Source organism: Eupeodes corollae, chromosome 3 (assembly GCF_945859685.1).
Source record: "Eupeodes corollae chromosome 3, idEupCoro1.1, whole genome shotgun sequence".
Taxonomy (NCBI): Eukaryota; Metazoa; Arthropoda; class Insecta; order Diptera; family Syrphidae; genus Eupeodes; species Eupeodes corollae.
In genome coordinates, this window is record NC_079149.1 from 121,747,073 (window position 1) to 121,771,058 (window position 23,986).

At 29.6% G+C, this 23,986-nt stretch overlaps 1 protein-coding gene across 1 annotated transcript in view; it reads left to right on the forward strand.

Moving 5' to 3' along the window:
* Positions 1–460: 460 nt before the first annotated feature.
* Positions 461–23,986, forward strand: part of LOC129952001 (zwei Ig domain protein zig-8) — a 149,246-nt gene continuing 125,720 nt past the window's right edge. Inside the window, exons 1-2 of the mRNA XM_056064412.1 lie at positions 461–1,933; positions 22,688–22,711. Coding sequence (XP_055920387.1) covers positions 1,876–1,933; positions 22,688–22,711 — 82 coding nt within the window. The 5' untranslated portion in view covers positions 461–1,875. The remainder of the gene's footprint in view (positions 1,934–22,687; positions 22,712–23,986) is intronic.

A 23,986-nucleotide genomic window follows, 5' to 3' on the forward strand; every position in this document is an offset into this window, starting at 1 on the left:
AAGGAGTTGAAACAATTTAAGAAATTTCAATTCAACATTTTCTTATTTAAAGAAAGATTTAAAATTAGCATATTTTAAACTCCCGCCAAAAGTCACAAATCAAAAGCTTTTAATGTCAAGGTCAAAAAAGGCTTCCCTTTCAATCAAATACAAAATCACCTTCTCTGTTAAACAATTAAGGGGTAGTACCTTGATAGTGGGGAAAATCGTGTTGAATTAAAATGTATTCCCACTTCTCCTTCAAAGCTCATTCGCTCCTGAGAACACTTTAAATGTGGAATCCATTGAATGGATGAATTTTCGGAGTAAGCCCCTGTTTAAAAATAAGAGCTTTCGGCGAAATAGCAAAAAGCTTCAAAAAATAACCAGATGGACTAAAGATAAAAAGGACCATTAAGATGAAGGTGAAAGGACCACGATAAATCTCCCAGATTTTAATACGGTCTCACCACCGCATGAATACAGTTCGTTTGTTCTGGATTGTTTGTTCGTTTTGTGTTTACTTCCGAGTACGAAAATGACGAATTACGAACGAAAAGAACGACGAGGACGTTAACGAAAACGACAACGGACGTGAACGTTAAAAGAATCATATTTCGCGTGAGTTTTGGAACTTGAAGACTTTTTCGGCGGTAAATTAATAAGTCTAAGTAAACTTAAGCTCTCCTGTCGAACTAACAAGGATTTCAATTCCCATCTAAATCATTTATTGTTCCTTTTGTTCCTCTTTTGGGAAATCCAGTTAAAAATCCCTGAAGGTAAAGGCATGTGCCTTGACTCAGAACCAAGTTAAAATTCACTTAAACACGGGCGTCTCTTCCTCGTCGTCGTTGCAGTATTTTGAGTGACGGCGGGTGTGTTGTCTAAAGTTCTCGTAATTTGCATCCGATTATTGTTTAGACAAACATTTAAGGTTGTTGTTGGTCAATACTCTACCAACGCTCAACGCCACTGCTACACATTATAGTTGAAATATAGAGGTGCTTCCGAGTGCAAGCAAAGGATATCCATAGGCACACAAAATATGGCAGGATACCTTTACAAAGTGTGTATGGAAGTGTACATGTGCAATTCTCGGTATGATGTTCAAAATTAGTTTAACAATGTGCGTAGCGTATGGCATAAGGCTCAAAGCGGAAAGATATATGCATGCATCCATTGTGCGCGTGTAATTAGTGTAAATACCGGACATCAATTTTCCTACCTTTACCGTGACCATTACCGTTACCGTGTGTTATCGCATTCTCGTATAAGTAGTGTTGCTAGTTCGTGTGGTTAGGTTATTGACGGATGAATGAATCCTGCTGGCTTTCGATTTGATCCTTCGATACACTGCACCGGTGCAGTTCGCATGCAAGCGTGGTCATTTAAATTAGTTAGTATATTGGTTTTATGGGCTAGATTGGTTTCTAGTAATTAGATATATATTAAATATCAAATAAAGTTATGAAATTAAATAATAATAAAATTATTAAAACCGTCGTCGTGGACAAGGATTCAAAAGTTACAGTCGTGTCGTTTGGAGTACACATCCGTTTATTCCGAAAAGTGGGTTTATTTTAAATGTTTGTATAGAGTGCGTGTGTTTGAAAATATGTTGATGGATAAGGATTATTATTATTATCATCAGCAATTGAGTAAACAACGTACAAATATCACAATAAACTCAAACAACAACAAATACTGCCCCATCATCATCATCATCATCACCAGACTGCAAACAAAAGCAAATTGGAATATCTGCAGCAGAAACCACAACAGAAACAGGAGCAAAAGCAGAATCCAGAATCAGCAGGAGCTAAAGCAGGAACAGCCAGAGCAGAGGACGGAACAAGTGAATGCAATATAAATATATATCTCCGCAGAACACACAGGATGTGTTTGACAAATGGATTAACTTTGCTGATTCTCATTATTAATGTGAAAACTTTTGGTATGTCATATTTTGCTGCTTTTTTTATTGTGTTACTCCACTCATTCCTTTGGTTTATCTTTACACACATTACATACATACAATACGAATATTAAGGATCCTTTAGTCCTTAAAGTTTGTTTTTCGATTCGATATCGGTTTATTGTTTTCTGTATGACTATTGTCGTTAAGATTATCGCTTCCTATAAGATACCTGAATTATATGTAGATAGGTTATGTACTTATCTATACGACCTATCATTGAATTCTATATGTTTCCCTGTCCAGGACCAGGTCCTTAAAGGACTTCGAGGTGGGTGCAATAATAAATCATTTAAACGAAAAAAAATACTTTCTCTCACTGTCGATAAAGGTACCTAAAGGTGAGATGGCATAGAGTCTTATGAAAGACTTTGTGTACACACAAAAAAAGGAAGATCCTTTAGGAAAGGATAACAACAACTAATAACTCCCAAGTTTTATAGAAAGTTGACTATAAGGATATCTATAATCGTTCTATGGGTATGTATAGATATATTTTGGACGAACGAACCCTGGAGAGTTTGGGCTTTTTGTATTGTTTTTGTCGTCGTCGTTGTCGTCTATTCTACCGGATGATTTATTGAGTTGGAATAGAGTCGCTTCATCAGTGGTGGTGGAAAAGTTTATGAAATTTATGGCAAAAAGGATGATGATCTAGAAAAATTTGTATAATTGGGTGTGTCGGTGGCGGAAATGGGTGAATATTACTTTTGTTGTTTAATGACCCGCGGCAACTGAAGTGGTTGTAAATAAAATAATAATTTTGATGAAATAGTTAAGCTGGGTTTTTGTGTATAGTTTAAAATAATGAGAGCAAAGTAGGAAAATATGTATGGATGGATGTAGGTTAGTGTTATCCTTTAACAACACATTTTGATATCATGCCAAATTTTATAAATGACTATACTCTAAAAAGGATGTAGGTCTGTATAATAATTGGTGGTGGTTTTGTAGCTCTATCTTGTTATTTTCAAATAGAGAAGAAGAGTGTTTTTTATGAGTTGATACTGGGGATAGTGTGGTGTTTAGTTTTAAGAGAGAATTTTAACATTTTAATGACATCGAAACACAACCAACAATAACAACAACAAACAAAAAAAAAAAAAAGGAACTAAAATTAAACCCAAAACTATACAAAATATATATTAATTAAACTTCGGTTTTAATATCCTCTTTGAATTAACAATAAAAAGCTCTCTCATTACTTAAATTTTCTCATAAACTTTGGAGTGAGTTAGAAATTTTGTATTTGGTTTCAGGAAGAAAAGGGAACTTCTTGACTTTTTGGTTTTGGAATTCATATTATTTTCATTTAATTTTAAAGTCAAATCATGAGATAACCCAAGCAGAAGAATGTCTGCCATATTGGTATGGTATAGATATAATTTTATTGAGACTTAATGAATGAAGATAGGAAAATTATTTCAATTTGTCTGTTTGTGTTTCTCAAGTTTTCTTAGGATACATTCTTAGATAAGAATATTTTTAGATCGTGTTTTTTTTTTAATTTTTTCTAATTTTTTCAAACCAAATAATTATTTCAATATAATGATGATTGGTACATTTTAATGAATGGTTCACAGATTAAGTTTTGACGTACATAGGAGATATTGAATTCTTAAAATAGATTTTTTGTATCTACAACATTTGTTGATAAATTATCTTGTACGTATAAAAATAGCTCATTTAATGAAAAGTAAAAATCCAAATTAAATAAATGTGTTCAAGAATTTTAAATTTTCTCCTATGAAATTATACTTTTTTGATTCAAATTTGTGTGGGAAGTCTAATCCTTTGTTTCATTTTTAGAAAATGTAAAACATATTTTTAATATTAAATACATACTTATTTTTCTAGACAATTGTGATCTTCAACACTAAGCTCCTTAGCAATAAGTCAAAAATAAGAAATGGTTTTTAGTAGGTAGAAGAAAGATTTATCTATACATTTCATTTATTTTTAAGATTTTGTTAAGGAGCTTAATGTTGAAGACTACTGACTATTGGTTTCAAAAATTATTTATTATGATTAAGAAGGTTCTTTTAAATCTGTCAAAATAAATCATTAAAGAGAATATACATATATTCTTACTTTTTGTTCTAAAATAATTTTTGAAAAGTTATATTTAAAGTCAACAAATAAAGGACTCTATGTGTTGTGTTTTTTTATTATAAAGTTTAAAATATAAGAACTGTTGGAGCGATTTTAATGATCTGTATATAAAGAAAATTTAAATGGATTCAAAATTATTAAAATTAATTTTATAATTAATTGAGTTTGAAATAAAATATGATACAAAATTATTCTGCTTCTATGTAAATCTCGTATTTTAAACATCTTATATTTTAAACGTTTGCACAAATTAACACAATTACTGTTTTTCCAGAAACTTGAAATTTTAAGGTGCTTTTAACTTTCATATACATAATTCAAAATATGAGAAATAACCCAGTAAAATGAGGCAAAAAAGAGAAATAATATTAATGAGAAAAAGTAACCTAGAAATTTGTTTATACTTTTGTTCTATTGTTCTTACCGTTTCTTGCCCGCGTCGTCGTTAGTCATGGACAGTTAGAAGTTGCTAAATGGTATTAACACTTTTACATATAAATTGAATTTGCTAAAATGTATGACTCAAATATTTTTTCACATGATGTTTTAGAGAAAAGAGTGTTCCGCTCAACAATTTATTTTATGTTTTTAAATATAACAATAAGTAGATTAAAAAGTCAATAATTTGGAAGTAGTTGAAACGAAAACTTAAAAAAAGGCTGGAATGCTAACCACACACTGTTTTGCTTCAAAGTTTGCAGGTTTTCGTGTTTTGTTAAAAAAGTTATCATTTGAATTATGATTAAAAATTTAAAAATTACCAACAATATTTATTTTTGGAAAATCCAGTTTTGTTAAATAGATTTTTAGTCGAACATTTTTTTACCAATTACTAAAATTTTTACAAATTGGATGAATGAAAATAATTCGAGATATATCAAGAACCGAAAATCAATTTTTACCAAATTTGCGTACTATTTTTTGAAGGTTTTATTTTTTTTTCATGGAAAATCGGACTGTTGGATTTTTATAAAAAAATAAATGAATATCGAAACAATATTTTCTGTGAAATAAAATAAGTTTGAAGCCAATATTTTTATTTTTTGAAAAGATATTTCAATCGAAAGTAAACTTTTAGTAATTTTAAGTAAAATTAATTTGAAGCCAATATCGCAAAATTTTGAAAAGATATTTACGTCGAAAAAACAATGATTACCAACTTTTATTAATTTGTTTGTAAAAAAACTGTCAATTCGACTTTTCTCAAAATGTTTCCGAAGGTTCAAAACGATATTGCTTGTAAGTTAAAATTATTTGGAATACATAATCTCAAATTTTTGGAAAGATATTTGAGTCAAAAATAAATGTTTATCAATTTGTATTAATTTTCGTTTAGGTTTTTATTTTTTGTAAAAAACTCAAAACTTCTCAAAATTTTTCCGAATGTTGAAAGCAATATTTTTTATAAGTGAAAATTAGTTCGAAGCCATAATTACAAATTTTTGAAAAGATGTTTGAGTCGTAAAAAACCTGGGTACTGTTTCACCAAAACACTTTTCGCTTTTACTTTAAAAATTATGTTTCTCCAAACACAAATTTGAAAGGAGGAAAGTATTAAATTGCAAAGTTTTCTTCTTTCCAAAATACATTTCGTTAAACTTAAAATTTTGCAAAGTTCAAAGTCTTTTCTGAAAATGAAAATTTTTGTTATTTTATAAAGTATTTGTTCTTTTTGTTTCACCAAACAATAAATTTAGCAAATTATGCTTAGATTTTTTAAGAGTTCAGTAATAAGCAAAGACAAATGTTGACTTGCTTGTTTTAAAAAATTGTCGAAAACTAATAAGATATATATAAACCGTTTTGAAAAAGAATAAGTAAATAAAAGTTAACAAGACAATGGACATAGGCTAGTTTATTTTTTTAATTTTACCGAATTTTCTAAAGAAAATACATTTTAAATTTAAGCGTTACGCATTGATTCATCTTAATTTTAGAAATGGCTGATTTTGTAGATGTTTTCCTATTCATCGACCCATTTTCAATGGAATTTGACAGTTTATAGCAAACAAAAAGTTTATTTTTATCAAAATGATGCCCTTGACCTAAGTCTTTCAACGTTAAATGTTTTAAATGTTTAAATGTGAGCGTACAATGATTTCCATTCATTAATTTCAATAATCTTAATTAAAAGATGCGAATTTTCAAAATGTTGACCAGCGAATTATTCGCCAACCATGGTAAAAAAGTTCATTTATTCTTATGTCTATTTGGACTGTCGAAAGTTACCAATACTGTCATTTTAATGACACACTATTGCAATTTATTGATTCCTTTGCTAACGTTGGATATTTTATTGAAAAAATCATAAATGTACATATTATATTTTAAATATTTTTACATTTCTTTTTTATCTTTAGTTTTAAGGATCTTTTTTTAAATATTAAGTAGAATATGTTTTAAATGTTTAAATTTTAAACGTCTATAGAAATCTCTTAACCAATTTTAGTCTACCGTGAAAATATATTTTATTCAGCAAATTAGCATAACTAGGAGTTTGCATATATGAAGAACTTTTTAATGGGTCTGAGAAAAAACATTGACCTCTATTGAAAATTTCATTTTGAACCACTATAAATCCTTCCTTTCTTTTCTGTCAACATAAAATAAACATCTATTAAAACCTCTTTCTTTGACCACTGGTTATTAAAAAGAAATGCATTTAATATATCCATTAGTTAAAGACAGGAATAAAAAGCTACAGTTTTATTAACACCGACTACTACCTAATAATCTCAAAAATTTAACAACACATCAGACTGTAGTCCTGCAGATAGTATTAATTTAGGAGTTCTTTATTTCTTTCAAGCATTAAATCAAGTCCATAAAGACATCCAAAGCAATAAAGGATTTAATACAATCATAAACGATTGTATTATTTTAAGGAAGAAAAAGGAAACTTAAACTGATTGTGTGGCTTTTATAGTAAAAAACGAATGCTCTGCAAAATCACACCTCTATATTGCTTTATTTTGAAATCTTTATAGTCATGTCTATTAAATTTTCTATGGTCAAAAGTAAGATTAAGATTCAGAACAAAAGCTACAAGACTCTATACTATCTTATAAACGTAAATTAATTTTCTCCTAGCTTAAAGCGATACTCGTGTTCATAGAATTTATATATATGTGTATCTACACTTTTATTAAGTCTCTTTTAAAAACGTATTAGACTTTACACGTTACCTAGTGCTCGTTGTAAGAATAACAACCTAAGGATATTTTAATTTTCCATTATCCATTTTTTGTTTTATTTTTAAGCTCTCCTTTCAAAGGATGGATTATGATAAGATATTGCACATTTTAAGAATTGTTTTATAAGCAGCAGACACAACACATAGAAATGATACGATGAAATCAAAATATCATTATGTACGTGACTATTTTGTTAAGTTTCTATATAAAATTTTAAGTTATTCATAAAGGTGTCTGAATGCCTGATAGCCTGGTATAGTACAGATAATGGTTCTTTAATCTAGTTGGTCCCAAAAATAACAAAAAACGAGACAAGTGCATAACATACACAGTTGTAAACGTAACACGTACTACATAGAACTTAGGTCTAGGTATTTGATCTTATGAATTATGGTTACCCAACTGACTTCAGATTATACTAAATTAATTTATTTGGGAACCTTTCATTCCATTTCACATGAGAATTTGAACTTAGGTGAATGTAGGAATATAAAATTTCTTCTCCTGGGAGTTAAAATTGTTTGTATTGATTGTAAAATTTTAAAGTCTGATGAAGGACAAGTTTTATTTTTGTTTTAGTTCGATTAAGCTGCTGGAATGTACATATATACCTATATCGAATTTTAGCAAAAATGTACTGTTTCTATTTTAATATCACATTTCTTGTTTTTGAAAATATTTTCAGATACGTTTATTTTAATAAATTTGGTTTACTTGTCAATCCTTTACATTCATGTTTTATAAAGCTATACAAAAATCCTAGAAAACTGGGAAACATTTAAAGATGGAATGTAATCCACACTTGTTGTTATTTATTTACATGTTTTAGAAAAAAAACTTTAAGTTGAATTTTTCCTAAAAAAATATAAATAAATAATTTTGAAGGTTATGCATTTTTCTCTTTTTTTTTAAGTTTGAAAACTGTTATTTTCAATATTTTAATGTATAAATAAAACTATGGTATTAGAGGCAGGGGCCTTGAATCGTCAAGAAATATCAACATTTTTAAATTTTTGAAACGGACGAATTACAATAACATCTAATAAGAGGCTTAAAATATCTTTAAACGCCACATATCTTAACAAATCTTTTTGATGTTTTAAGAAAAATTGGAAAAATATTTTAAAACAAAAGTATATAGTTTTTTTTTAAAGAGTTTGGGAACTTAAATTGATAAGTGCCGTGAAATAAAGTTAAATAAGACCAAATTGAAATAATTGGTCTTATTTAACTTTTGTAAAGTTTAATAAAGCCAATTTATAATAGTTGGTCTTATTAAACTTCAGATATGTAAAATAAAGCCAAATTGTTTTTTTTTTCACTTTCAACGGTATGGTTTGCCATTAATGCAAAAGACTTTTGCATACACTCAATGTCATATCCACCCAAAACTCTATAGTGTACCCAAGTGATCGAAGTGATTTTCAGACAAAATGATTTGGCAAAAATTAAAAAATTAAAAACATTGACTTAAAACTAATTTTACATTAAGTTACATTTTAAGAAAAATCCAATTGTCCATTTTTTTTTTGTATAAAATAAAAATATAAATACTACATAAAAATGGATGAATATATCTCGAGAATAAATACAAATCTTCACTTCAAATTTATTTTACTATACGATTTTATTTTACTATATTATATAAACAATAAAAACTGTAAAAACTTTTTTCCAGGTTTTTTATTGCAATGATACTTATGTGAGTATTATCATTAAACGTTATCAAAAAATGTTCTAGAATTACATTTGTAATAAACATTTAACCAAAATCCTAACAAATCTAAAATTAAATTCGAATTTTCGAAATATGAAGTAGGTCTGTTGAAATGCAAATTACAATATTTTGGTCTGTTTTTTTTTTTTTTTTGTTGCAATATTACTTGCTAAGCTTAAAATGAAAAATAAATTTTATCTAAATCTTAATTCTAAACCTTGTAAAACAACTCTAAGATCAACTGGCTCAAAATTACCAAGGTTGCAAATTTCAAAATTGGGTTTATGACAAACAAAAATTGCAAGCTATAATGACGACTTTTAGTATATTAATAAACTTTGACAGGGCACCGCATAGAATTCTATACTTTTTTAGTAATATTGCTTAGTAGTAAATATCTTATCTTATCTTTTTCTAAGTTTCATAAAACAACGAAAACAAAACAAAGCACATAATTTAAGCTTCGTTTAATAAAATGGGTATATTATGTATCTATATTAAACTAGCAATAATGAGAACATTACATATAAAATCTTCTACAAGCAAAACACGACAAACCATGTCCGTTAATGTTTCCGAAATAACTGTTTACGAAATGACAATTTCAAATAACTGCGTCCTTTGATTATACGGCGGCCATTTTTAATGCGATCTGCATTTGTAAATAGGAAAATATTTGAGGTTACTTTTTTATTTTGTGTCGTGTGAAAAGGTACTTATTATTTATATATAATTTATTTGACGATAAATACTCTGACAGCCGGCTTTGTTATTGATCCCTTCGTCGACTGACGTTTGACACCGAATGGCTGCGTTCACTCAATTTTTTTTTTTGATCGATTATCGATATGTTCACTGAAAAGATTTGTGCGGTATCGGACAAACTATTTTTGCATTTTTATTCTTAATCATAAAAATCTCTTAGTATCTTTTTCTAAAACTAGATTTTTCTAAAACTAGATTTTGTATAAAAAGTACTGTGTTTTACGTAATGACGGGGTTAAATACCTTGAATTTTTTTAGACGCGTTCCCGAAATGATTTTCTATGCGTGTTTATTTATTTCATTTAAAATGTACTTTATTAATAAATTATATTGTTTGATGGACACACAAAACATGTTAGTTTTAGTATTTTATTAATTTTTTCTTTTCAATTAATTCAAAATTTAAGGGCTTCACATTCTTCACATTGATGTTTTTTTTTTAAACATTATGAGCAACTTAGACTTAAACACATAAAAGAAACATAGATCATTTAGTTAAATATTTTGTTGTTTTTAAATAAAGAGTTATTTTTTTTTGTAAATGTGGCAATTTAAGTCAAAATTTTAAGGACTTTTTGGATTTAGATACGTAAAAGGGTTTTAAATAGTTCTAATGGACAAAGTCCTAACGTTTTGCAAATGACTTGACTTGAGTAATTTTTTTTTACATCTGCTAACGCTTCCGTCAACACTTTAGAACAATCCAAGAATTCTGTCCTTTCGACTTTGGCTGAAAGCTTACCAAGATTTATCTTTGTAAGTATGAAATGTTTTTAAATCGATTTTGAACCGTTATATGTTCATTAAAATGTTTTAAAAGAAAACACTAAAATTAAAATAGCTTTTATTATTTTCTTATTGCATACTGTAAGAATATACCTGACAATTGTAGTCCGATTTACGTTATAGTGATCACTGACTTTAAAAACATTTTTCGGATAAAAACGATTTTTTAATTTAACAATAGTTTACTCATATTTAATATTTGGTCAACGTGTTTTGAATTCCAGGGCTATTATGATTGATTCTTCGCAAAATTTGTACATTCTGATATGATATTTTTTTAAGTTTTAACTGCGTAGTTACCTTTTCCAAAGTACTGGTGTTGGGCGTATAAATTTGATCCCTAACTTACAATAAAGTTAGTAAGTTTAGATTTAGAAGACTTATTTAAGAGTCTTAATTTTAAAATATTACCAACATAAGTTAAATAAAAAACCCTAGGTTTAAATTTTTATATTAACTTACTTCTTATCTTTTCTTTTATTAAAAAGAAGAAATAAACTATATGAAGCATATTTACATTTATATTATACTCTCTTGTCCCAATTAGGGTACACAATTTGTATCCACATCATTGTGTTGAATTCGATCCAGACACTTTATCAAAATACAAAAAAACTCGTCTACAATCAAATTTATTTTCAACTTAAATATTCCTCGTTTAAATATAACCCAACAATTGAATTTTGTACATTCACACTTATTTGTGAATATAATAAAAGTATATCAGCAGCTGCTACTTCATCCATGGAACTGGGAAAAAGCGAAAAATATTTCAAATAATTTAATCCTGTGAGTATTTCTGGAAAATTGACAATTAATTTGCCAGTTCTCTCTTAAATTTCTAATTGAATAATAATTGAATTTAAAAAATTCACAAACCATATGGACATCCACTATACACGAACATACTCTTCCATTTTTTGAATGAAACAAAAAAGTGAATTTAATTGGATTTATTTTATTTGTTAAAATATCACCTAAGGTCTTTGTAGACAAGTATACAATACATAGAACATATTGTATCTACATGTTTATATTATTTTTAAACTTAAATTAATTTTTCTATGAATACAATAAAATTTAATTTAATTTTTAATAGATTTTATTTGAAAATATAGACAGTTAAAAAAAATATTTTGAATTTCATTTGAAATAAATTATTTATTATGGATTTTAATAATTAAAAATAATGTATGTAAAAGACATAAAAACATAAAACTTTAATAACAATAATAATAATAATGTATAAATTAAAGTTTATCGATGTGTGGGCAGTACATTTATAAATATACTACAAATTATAACAACCATAAGCATTAAGGTTAAATTTATTTATGATTGCTCTGTACTACAAAATAAAAATTAAATGATTCCTAATTGAAAAATCTAATTACCGTAATGAAAAGAGTTTCATGCAAAATTGAACATCAAGCCAAAAAAAAAACATATTTATAATAATTTTTGTATATCTCTACCAACAATATACAAAAAAATCAATGCGAATTTTATATAATAAATATATACAAGAATATGTTTGTTGTCATAATGAAATTTCGATTATAGAGATAGTGACAACAGCAATTAGGTAACTACAACAGCTATTTATTTAAAGTTAATCAATATATCAATTTACATAATTATTTATTATCATTTACTTATGTATACATAAAAAAGGTGATAAAATGTTATTAACTGATGTGAATGTTTTGACTTTAATTTTGTATGTGGTTTGTCAATTGGAAAATATGAATTTGATAATTAACAATTCTTTGTTTTGAAATCTGAAACATATTTTTTCGTTCAAAGGGGGGGGGGTCATCAATTGGGAATACACTCCCTTTATGTACCAAGTCTAGAATTATTCATAATTTTGTTTGACTTTGGACTAGTCTGATTTCAAAACGATTTGAAAACAGAATGTAATGACCAATTTTTGAAACATTGAACATTTAAAACGTACGGAATAGAATTAAATAGAAAAAAAAAATTGTAGGAAAATAACAAAAAATCTGAATAAAAAGTAATAAAGGGTGATTTTTAAAAAGTTATACAAAAGTTTAAAACAAAAAAACACATACAATTCTGAAAAATGTATAAAATCTTTATTTTAATCGATAGTACGGTCCAAATAAATTTGACGTTTGAAGATTATTTCTTTTAAATGTTGACCTTTAATGCGCCTCAAATGGTCCAATTTTGGCCTACTTTTTTCAACATTTCGGCTAGTATCTCACGAATAAATGCTTCAATGCGTCAATTGAAGTGGGCTTGTCTGAATATAAGCTTTAACATAGCTCCACAAAAATAGTCTTAAGGTGTTAAATCACACGATTTAGGTGGCCAATTGCCCCGTGCCAAAATAAAATGTTCATTGAACTCGGCTCTCAATAAGTCCATTGTTGTGCGTGCTGTGTAGCATGTGGCACCGTCTTGTTGAAACCACATGTCATGCAAGTCAATTGGATATCATCTCACGGTAGCACCCACCATTCACTGTTACGTTACGATTCACATCATCTTTAAAGAAGTATGGTCTATTGATGCCACCAGCCCATAAACAGCACCAAACTGTGAATTTTTCTGAGTTACAATGTTTCTGGCTGATATTCACTCCAAAATCGACAATTCTGCTTATTTACGTACCCATTGAGCCAAAAATAAGCTTCGTCGCTGAACACAACTTTTCGATAAAAAAGTAGATCTTCGGCCAAATTTCCAACAACCGGACGTTCAGCTTTAATTCTTGCACCAGCTGTCTTTATAAAGGCATCAACACTTTCCGATACAGCTGCGATATTTTCTTCAGTTTGCACTCAAAGTAAGCTTGTTGGCTTTTTAATATCCAACAATGTAAATTTGGTGCGAAATTTAGTAGCAATAGCCCGAATAGTGGCTTTAAACTGACCATAAAATTGAAGAAGCGCGCGATGAATTTTCTGAACAGAGCACGCATTTTTATAATAAAATTCAATAACTTGCAAGCGTTGTTCGTTTGTAAAACGATTCATAACTAAATTAAAGACCAAACTAAAGATATTTGACAATGAAATAAAACACGAAACGTGCGTCAGATATTTAAATCAGTGTTGCCAACAAAAAATAATAGCTGAAAAATCACCCTTTATAATCTTTTATGTGCGGAATGCAATAAGTAAATACATGAGGTGGCGCAATAGTCCGTTGAGAACTAGGGCCTAGTAACTTTCGACCGTCATATATTCCTCTGTACAAGTGTTGTCAAGAATGAAGGGGCCCTACAGTTTTAAGCCAAATCCAAACGGCTTACCATCTGACAAAGTTCTAAACCCCTGTTAGGAAAACTATGAAAAAGATTTTTAATTGTAAACTTTGGCGTATACATACTTTTTTGTTTGAACGGTAGGTCTTATGTATCCTACTATTTATTGTTTATTCAATATACATGGCTCTTAATACAAATCTATAATATTTAGTGAATGAATATTCCGCAACATGCGTCTCGATAATTTTGTTTACTTGCGTGAATTGTGTTTTTTTTTCCCGAAAAATGTATAATAATCTAAGTTAAACCTGACATAAGTATTAAAACACATTCGTTTCTGACAAAAGATTTACCAAATCGCATTTAACAACTTCAGCCTCAAGACATTAGCCTTCAACTTACTTATAAGAAAACTTAAGAACATTTCAAAATGTTTAAGAAACTTCAAATCCTTAGAATTAGCGTATAAAGTTTTCTTATTTATGTATTCCCAAATCTTCTCTTTCATGTTTCAAGTTTTCTTGTAATGGTAACTTAACAAACTCAAACTCGAATAGAATAAATGTCGAAACTCCTTTGTGGTTTTCTGTCTCTCGGAATTAACCTAATTAATGCACAAGTTCAACTTCTACCTTCTTATGTATTTTTCACAGTGCATCAGTTTCTTCTTTTGTATTTGAAAAAAAAAAAAATAAAATTAAACAAACTCGTCCTTCTAAATTACTTAAGCACACTCATGACTTTAACCAGTAATGAACTTTTCTACCTACTTGTTGCGCAGTGTATATGTCGTCTATGTTACAACTTTTGTTTTATTGAAGAATATAATTCCCTAGATTCATGAGAGGAAGCAACAAAGTTCATGATCTTTTAAGAAAAAGTGTGCTTAGATTTCTTTACCCTTTTCCAAAATTCATATCCGGCGGTGGTGGTTGTGGGGATATGTGGTGGCGGTCGGTGGTGCAGTGTTAACTCTGCCATAGTAAATAAACCAAAGCACGTACGTTAAGGATGAGCTGAGCAGCAGCATCAGTAGCAGCCGAAAAACCAAAAGCAACAGAAGCAGCAAGACTTAGAAGAACTCATTTCATATGCGAAACTTGTACCTACCTTTATAGAAATCGAATGAGCTCACCTGTGCCCTGCAAGCTTCAAACGTACATACCACCTTACATACATATACCTATGGCTCTATAGATCTCAGAAGTTTCAAACTCAAAAGTGTATCTAAAGGATGGAACCAAAACTTGTAACAAACTTTATCCACATGCCATACAGGAGAAAACTGTACAACGAAACAGGAATCAAAAGTTTTCTCTCCTCTGTGTGCAGATATTTCGAGCATCAGAAAAGTTTGTCAACAATGGGATAAGGAAACTATATCAAAGATTCCAGCAAAAAAAAATGTTATCTAAATGCATAGACGGCGGCGGCGGTGGCAGTGACGGTATAGTGGGTGAGCGGCAGGCGACCGACCATCAACAAGGACCAAGTCCATATTGAGTGACTAGAAGGACTCTGGGAGAAGCTGAGATATGGTCTCAGGCTAAATGGGGTGTACACGTATATTGGTTAATAGGGCTCGAAAACTTATTCTTTTATTTTAGTCCAGGATACATTTCAAGGGGAGGTAGCATCATTCCCACCCTTTGAAAGACCACATCACAGAGGTTCAAAAAGTTACGTTATCCTGATTACCTTAGTATGTTTGAGTTTTCTAGATTTCTTCTATTTTTTGTTTTTTACACTCTCTGGTACTTTGATCTCTTAAAAGGCAAAGAACCATCAGTAATAGCAACACGAGTAGTAGCTATTTACAGTAATTACTGTACAACATCAGGGAATTACTTGAAGAGCTTAAGTATTGGCAGGATTATCAATCCTATATACTCGAGTTGATAGTAGGAGGTAGTTGGCAGGACGAAGGTATTACTGAACTTTGAACTCGAACTCATTATTTCGTTTTAACTTTTGTTTCTCTACTAAAGAAGAAGAAGAAGTTTGTTTGTGCAAAAAGACCGGCAACAAACCAATGAGAAGAAAAGTTCTATTTATATGACAACAAATCACTATAAAGAAGAAACGGATGATTGGGCTTCTTATATTGAAGCAATTAAATTAATCTTTTTTTCCTCTGATTCTACGAATTTTCTGTTGAAAAAAAAAACAATTGAATGGAGAACGAAAAGAAAATTCATTGAAAAATTTATTTTCAAAAAGTAGCACAAAAGTTTCTCTTTTGTTTTTAACATTAAATAGGTCATTAAATATACTTATGAAACTCTATATATGTATATAAATTTTATTATGTTTAATGAATCTAAGTTTGGACAATAACTGGGTAAAGTGGAAAAATTGGAAAGTCTTCTTATTCTCTTAGGGCGCGATAAAGAAAGAGTCGAGAAATGATAATGGGCTTTTTAAGATTTTTACAATTATTTTTATCACGAGTAACAATTCTCTTCTAGGAGTTGAAAAGGAATTGATTTTAATTTTAAGGAGTTTTGTTTTTTTTTTGTGTTCGTGCATACTTAAATCTTTTTTGATAAGAACTTATATTTTGCTTTAAGAAACTTATTTCCTTAGTAACAAATCGTTGCAATCACCGTTTATTATAAACTGTTTCGATTCGTATTTGTTTAGCTTTGAAGTTACTTATTTAATTTTCTATTTACAATTTATTTGTAATTAATTAACATTCCTTAGTTTTAAATCATAGACAACGACCATTGAATATGCTTTCATGCATTTAAAAGGAACACAAAATAACTTCAAGAAAGGAGAACTTGATTTAGAACTTGAAATTTTAATTAAACATGATATTACGATGGAAAAGAAGTAAAAAAGTGGGTCCCCGGATTCCGTCCGTTTACCTGTCCTGGTTCCTACTGTTCAAAAGCATTGGGTCGATTCACTTCAAATTTAGAAATTGAGCTGTTTCGAGTTGGGAGTTTTTTTTCATTTTTTAAGAATAAAAATAACAAGAAAGTTTTTGCCAAAAATTGATAATTCTAATTTTTTTAAAAACCAACTGTTAGATTTTAATTGAATTTTCTTTTGACTTTTTTTCCTGACTTGGTTTCTTTCAGTATTGTAAAAATGTTTTTGGATTGCTCGAGAAGGGTAACCCCAAGAATCATTATTTTTGTTTAAGTTTTCTCAGGAACTAATCAACCGTTTTCAATAAATTGTCTGCACAAGCTCTTATACTGTCTTAATAATTTACTTACATTTTTTATATTTTTGATTTTTATGAAAATATTAAAAATGTTCTTTTCCAAATTCGATGTTTTGAAAGTGGGTCACCATTTTTTTACGAAATTGTAAAAATGTAAAACTTATATTAATAAGCTCTAAATATTTTAAAACTAAAATTGAAAGTTTGTAAATATACAAAAGTAATTTTAAAAAAAATTAAAAAACGCTCTGAACATTTTAAAAATGAAAAAATTGAAAAAATAAGGTTTTATTTTGAGAAATCAAATTTTTGAAAGCAAACATTTTTTGCAGGTACATTTTTAAATCTTACTTGTTACTTGCTAAGAAAATAAAAAAAATGAGTGAGATACTCTACGACGATATCCTTATTTCTTCATAAAATACACTTTTTCTAAAGAAACAGTTTTTGAGTTATGTAACGATAATTACTCATTCCTGCACTTCTAAGTCAAAGTTTTTAAAATTTTATGAATAAGAAAGTATAACTTAACACCTGTTGTTAATAATTTTAAAGTCACGTAAAAACTACAACAGTTGAATTAACTGAAAATAAAAAAAACAAGTATGCAATTCTTTAATAATTTCATGTAATGGTCGTGGAAGCAGAAAAACCTTAAACATGTTTTAAGTTCAATTAAGTCAATTAAAAAAGGATTAAAAATGTATTTAAAATAAATTAACAAAATCTTAAATAGTCTTCGTAGATTTGTGGTAAATGGAAAGCAATCTGCGTCATTTTTTTCCAACAAAAATACTTTCTCATGTCACTATGAAATTATCTTAGGAGCTTTTAAGAAAGCGTCGTAAATTTGTGTGTTTATGTCTAAAGAAAAAAAGGCAACGCACCCATAGCTCAATAATACAAAAAAAAGCATAATTGATTGGTTGATTGTTTTGTCTGTAAAGTTGTATAAATATTATATCAAAGAGTTTTAAAATAAATTAAAATTAAATGAAGACTTTCAATTTAGCAAAAAAGTAAAAAAAAATAAACAACAAAAACACTAGACTTAACCGCAACCGCATATATGTACGAGTATTTATGCCATCCTGATGTTCACACACAGAGAAAACTCTTTGCCTACTTTCTACCAACCGTTATATTTCTATACCTATGCATGTAAGGTACGTACGTTCAGACAAACCAAACTAGGCGTATAAGAGTTTCGTATGCTGCTGCGAAAGAGATTATAACATTCCTGGCCTGGTGGCAGAGGCAGCAGCAATAGAAGCAGCAGCAGCAGGTGATGATATACATATCATAGACAACTTGCTCCTGTCAGTATTTTGAAAGGCTTTTGTCTTGCGTTTTTTTTGTGTGTGTGTTGTTTTTTGTTTTTTGAATTTGCTTGAGTTCGCATATATCCTTAGGGTTTTCCATCACGTTGTTGGCTTTTTAAGTTCCTGGTTAGAACATACACACAAGTATATGTATACACGCCCATACACCCCCGCCCCCATACACACATACACAAGGATATAAATGGATGGATATTGTGTTACTCCAACGATGCAGGAATGTTTTGCTTTTTGTTTAATTATTATTTTCTGTTTAAACCAAAAGAAAATTAAAAAGCCATTCTGTATCCTGAGGTCACAAGTTAATTGCGGTTCTACTAGTACAAGGTGCCTATGCACAAGAGCATACATACAGGGTGGGTCAGAAGTTCTTCTTAATTAAAACAAAACTCAAACTTTTGTTGTTATCCTCTTTGCTAGTTTGAAACGCTTGTTGTGAAGAGTCCAAAAACATTAACTCGAAGGACTCTGGTCAAATCGATGTGTCCCGAAGTTCCAATCGAAAAATTCAAAGAACGGAATTGTAGCCATTTTCATACAAGATCCAATTTGGTCAAGAATTAAAGCCAGGAAATCTAGTAACGGGAAATTAGATATTCGCTTCGAAAAACTCTTAAACTGTAGAGACTTTATGTCATCCACATACCTTAAAACTTTTGGATTGGAGCAATACATTTTATTGGTGTGAAAGAAATAGGTAGAACATATCTTTGCAAGTTATTGGGAAACTTTAGGTTTTTTGAAAAAAAAACAAAGTTATGAGTATTATTATGTAATTCTACACACAAATATATTTGGAAACTTTTTTTCGTCAAATTGATAGATTTGGAGAAAAACGGTTGCAAAATATTGGAATGTATATCGGGTACAACCTTAGAGTTATACAATTATCTATAAGAATAAATTAGTTCTTAGGTAAGAGCGGCTTAAAGATTAAAAACAGAAAAGTTTTGAGACACTTTTGACCCACCCTGTATATAAATCCGAGCATACATGCACACAAGACAAGTATGTTATGCATTAAATGTACGTCGTGCATTCAATGAAAAAGTTAAAAATAAAAATAAATTATTTTATGGCAAGGATTATGTTGAAGGTAGCTGTGTATACTGTGTACCGTATAAATGCACCTCCTAGTATGTCCTCCTGCTTTGCGTTTTCCTTGATTCATTGTGGGTGGTCTTATTTAATAATTAGTTTGTTATTGAACTGAATACCGAAAAGGACATCCATACCATATGAGCTTTTATATAACATCATCTACGAGTATAATGTTGAACAAAAGCAAAGTTTACACGTACTACCTGATGTATTGATTTATTTTACTTGAAATCTTTTTGAAATTCATCTTGTAAAGGCATCATCACATTCTCGTACTTATATAAAAATATAAGGAAACGGTACGTACTTGTAGTAAAATATAAAATATTGATGCTCTTTTGACCATTTTTTGTTCTATTGAAATGAGAAGGGCTTCTGAAAAGGTATATGTATGTATGGGTATAGGTACTTGATGCGTGGATTCGTTAACCAGATTAAATGGAAAATAAATATTTAAATTGCTGATAAGGAATGCATATAAGAAAAGTTTGTTTATACATATGTGTTGTTCTTTTATTAACATGCTGTGTGCAGGAAATATCTGCCAATTTCAATCATTATAAAATATAAATCCATAAATTATTATTATAACCTATAGAAAATTTAAAGTAAGATTGGTCTTACAGTTTGGTAAAGCATTCAAAATTCTTGATGTGCAGTGGAAAAAAGATTCCCTATACTTTTTTTTTACTCGTGATAAGTATTGCATTCGTAAACAGTTTTGAACTCGAGATTTTAATGAATAATAACGATAGTAGAGAAGTCAAAAAAAGTAGGTCCCTAAATTCTGTCCGTTTGTATGTCTGCCTGTATATCTGTCCTCGGCCTTTCAGCTTATACTATTGGGTTGATTGACTTCAACCTTGGAAGTTAAGGCTTTAAGCAGATTAGCGTTAGGCGAATTCAAAATTCGAATTTTCTAAAAACTAACCAATAGATTTTTATGAAATTGTAATGGGCCCGATTTGTCAAATTGAAAATTTTGGCATTTCTCGACGTTCCAAGGTCTTTAGCGTCGAAATAAAAGATTTTTAGAAAGATGTCCGTGCGTGCGTGTGTACGTACGTTCGTACGTCCGTACATTCGTACGTCCATCCAGAAAAGATATGAACTTCAAATAAATTTTGTTATACAGAAAATAATGCAGAAAGATGCAAAAAGTGCTCTCAAGAAAATGGCGTAGGTTGTTTTTTTTTACCATAGCAGTTTAAAAAGAAGGTGCAAATTTTGGTTAACTCTAAATATCTCACGAACTAATGACGCTAGAGACTTGAAATAAATGTTGTAATATATATTGTAACATGATACCAAACAAATATATTTTTGGCGTCTTTTTTTGGATAGTCAATTTTTAAAATTGAAATAAATTTATACTATTCAAAGCCATTTTCATTTCCATATGCATTTATTGCAATAGGAAACAAAGAATTAAAACTTAATATTTTGGGCATCAACAAAAATTTAAATTCATAAAACTTTTTTTTTCATTAAGAAAATGTGTATACAGAAAATTTGTTATATGTTTTGTAATCGAAATTTAAATATTTGTCAAAGATAGAACGGTTTAAGGCCCGTCTCGTTGCGAAAGGGTGTTCACAGCAATATGGTGTGAACTATGGTGAAACATTTTCACCTGTATGCCGACTGGAGAGTGTACGTTTCATTTTGGCGTTAGCTTCAGAGTTGAAACTGTTTCTGCATCAGATGGATGTTTGCACGGCATATCTGAACAGCGATCTTACAGATACCGTTTACATGAAACAACCACCTGGATACGCCGATAGTTCTCAACCTGACAAAGTTTTATTACTGAAAAAGGCAATATACGGTTTGAAACAATCAGGAAGGGAGTGGAACTTTAAGCTTGATGGTGTTTTACGAGAGATGGGATTTGTACCTTGCGATAATGAGCCATGCTTGTATAAACAGCAAAAAATGGGTAATTTGTCACTGATTTTAATATACGTTGATGATATTATTATAGCATGCCAATCGAAACAAGATTTGTTAAACATCAAGGCAGATATTTCAAAATCGTTTAACTGCACTGACAAGGGAACGTTGAACCTATTTCTTCGTATGGAGATTCAACGTGAAGGCGAACTAGGCGAGATAACTTTGGGTCAGACCCAATACATTAAGGATTTATTGCAACGACATGGCAGTCAAGAATGCAGGCCAGCAGCTACGCCTTTAGACGCCGGTTTCCAAGTAGCTTGTGATAACGATCGATGTCAAAAGGTAAATACAAGATCCTATCAGTCAGTTATTGGGGAACTGATGTGGTTGGCGTTAACGACCAGGCCAGATATTTTGCATTCAGTTGCGAAATTGTCTCAGAGAAATAAGGATCCGCATGTTGAGCATCATGCAGGCGTGAAGCACATTCTTAGATATTTGGCATCTACGGTAGACAAAAAGATACACTACAAGAAGTGTGGAATGGCTTTTACGGGCTATGTTGACGCTGATTGGGGCGGAGACAAGGTCGACCGTAAATCCTATACTGGTTACGTGTATTTCTTGGCAGGTGGTCCTATATCTTTCAAATCGGAGAAGCAACGCAGTGTGGCACTCAGTAGCACCGAAGCTGAGTACATGGCATTATCAACAGCATGCAAGGAGGCAATAGCCATGAGAAGACTCATAATTGAAATTGGCTGTGGTGAAGCGGGAAGTCCAACTGTCGTTTATGGCGATTATTTGAGTGCGCAACAACTTGCAAAGAATCCGGTGCATCATGCGAGAACTAAGCATGTTGATATTAGATATCATTTTGTCCGGCAAATTGTCAATGAAGGTGATATCGTTCTTAAATATGCTCCTACAGATTTAATGATAGCAGATATACTTACAAAGAACCTTGCAAAGAACAAACATCAAGAATTTACAAAAATGTTAAATCTTAGTTAAATTTTGTTATAATTTGAAAATATGTTTGCTTTGAGGAAGGGTGTTGAAATGTATGTAACTTATGTGAAAATATTACTGTATACAAATAACAAATCAAGTATCGGTAGGAAAATATGAAAACTCATTTTGTAAATATCTAGAATATATTTTTCATTCGCAAATAAACTCTTCAATCGTTAAGACGCCTTTGTTTTTCTTTTTCCACATTTTTCTCTTCGCCGAATTTCTGCTCAATAAATATTGATATTAATTTTTTAACTGAATTATAGGAAAAAATGAACAAAACATTTAATTATTTATAGAATCAAGTTAAACTATTTTTAAACTTTATTTGATCACCATTAAAATCAAAACTAAAGCAAAATTTGTTTTATATTTTTTTACAGTTCTGCATCATTCAAAAATGTTTGGTAAGTTTCACGATCTTTGTTATTTAACGATATAATTGTTTGTATTTGAAGTCTTAGAAATGTTTAATATATACAAAAAAAACTTTAAAGCTAAGTTTTTGAACTGAGTGTCGAGACATTTTTCATTATTCATTAAATTTTACAATATTTTCTAAATGTTGGTTCGAAGACGTATTGAAATTCAATGATACCCTAATAATACGACTAACATGTCGAAAACTATAAATGTATGTACTTCATAAAATGAAGCATACATTGTTTCTATGTGTCTTGTCACTCCTAGATAAAGGCAGAAACATTTTATGAACAAAACGGTTAAGTGACACTTGCTACTGGTTAGTAAGTTTAGCTGAGATTAAGGGGTACACCGTACAGCGTTCAGTTCTTAGAATACTCTTTACTGAATGATACCTTAAGACATAGCCTCGGAAGCCCTAATGCGTTACATAAAATGCAAGCATTTGCAGTGAAAAAATAAATAAAATAGCTATAAGTTCACTAACCTACATATTATTTTTTCGAATATAACAAATAATTTTTTTTTGCTGGTTTTTAAAAACTACTTATTCAATTCACCATAAATAGTTTTATCGTTGTATCAATATACACATCATCAGAAAAATACCCCATTTAAGTTTTGAACCCGGCTTTATTTCAAATTTTCTAGCACTATTTAAATATTATAATGAACCAACATTTGGGGCTAGAAATGAAAACATCATCTATTTAATCCTACCAACAGAAGAGAGTTTCCTCCCCTATTTTAAATATTAAAACTCATAAATATCATAAATTCTAAAACGTTTCATTTTAATCGATGAAACATTTGTGTATATTGTTAAAACACCACAAATAAATACAAAATAATAAAAAAGAAATAAATACAAAACCATAAAATAATATTTACATAAATCTCTAAAGCATTGTGTCTCTTGTGGTTTTTATCCTTATGATGATGTTGGGAATTGGATATTTTTATAACTAGTTAATATATTCATATACATATGTATACACAGTTTCATGCTTTTATTTTTAATAAACAAACAATATCAATAAAAAACTTTTTAATATTCCAGCTAATGTTCTAAACACACTAAACACACCTTCTTCACAATGAATTTTCCATTCATTCCCATTTCAATTTTCATTGTTTTATCCTTTGATATAATATTTTCTATGTTACACAACTTGTTTCACATAACGTTTTGAAATATCACATCATTTATGTTAAATAAAAAATAAAACAGCAACAAGGACCTCCCCAGAATATATCAG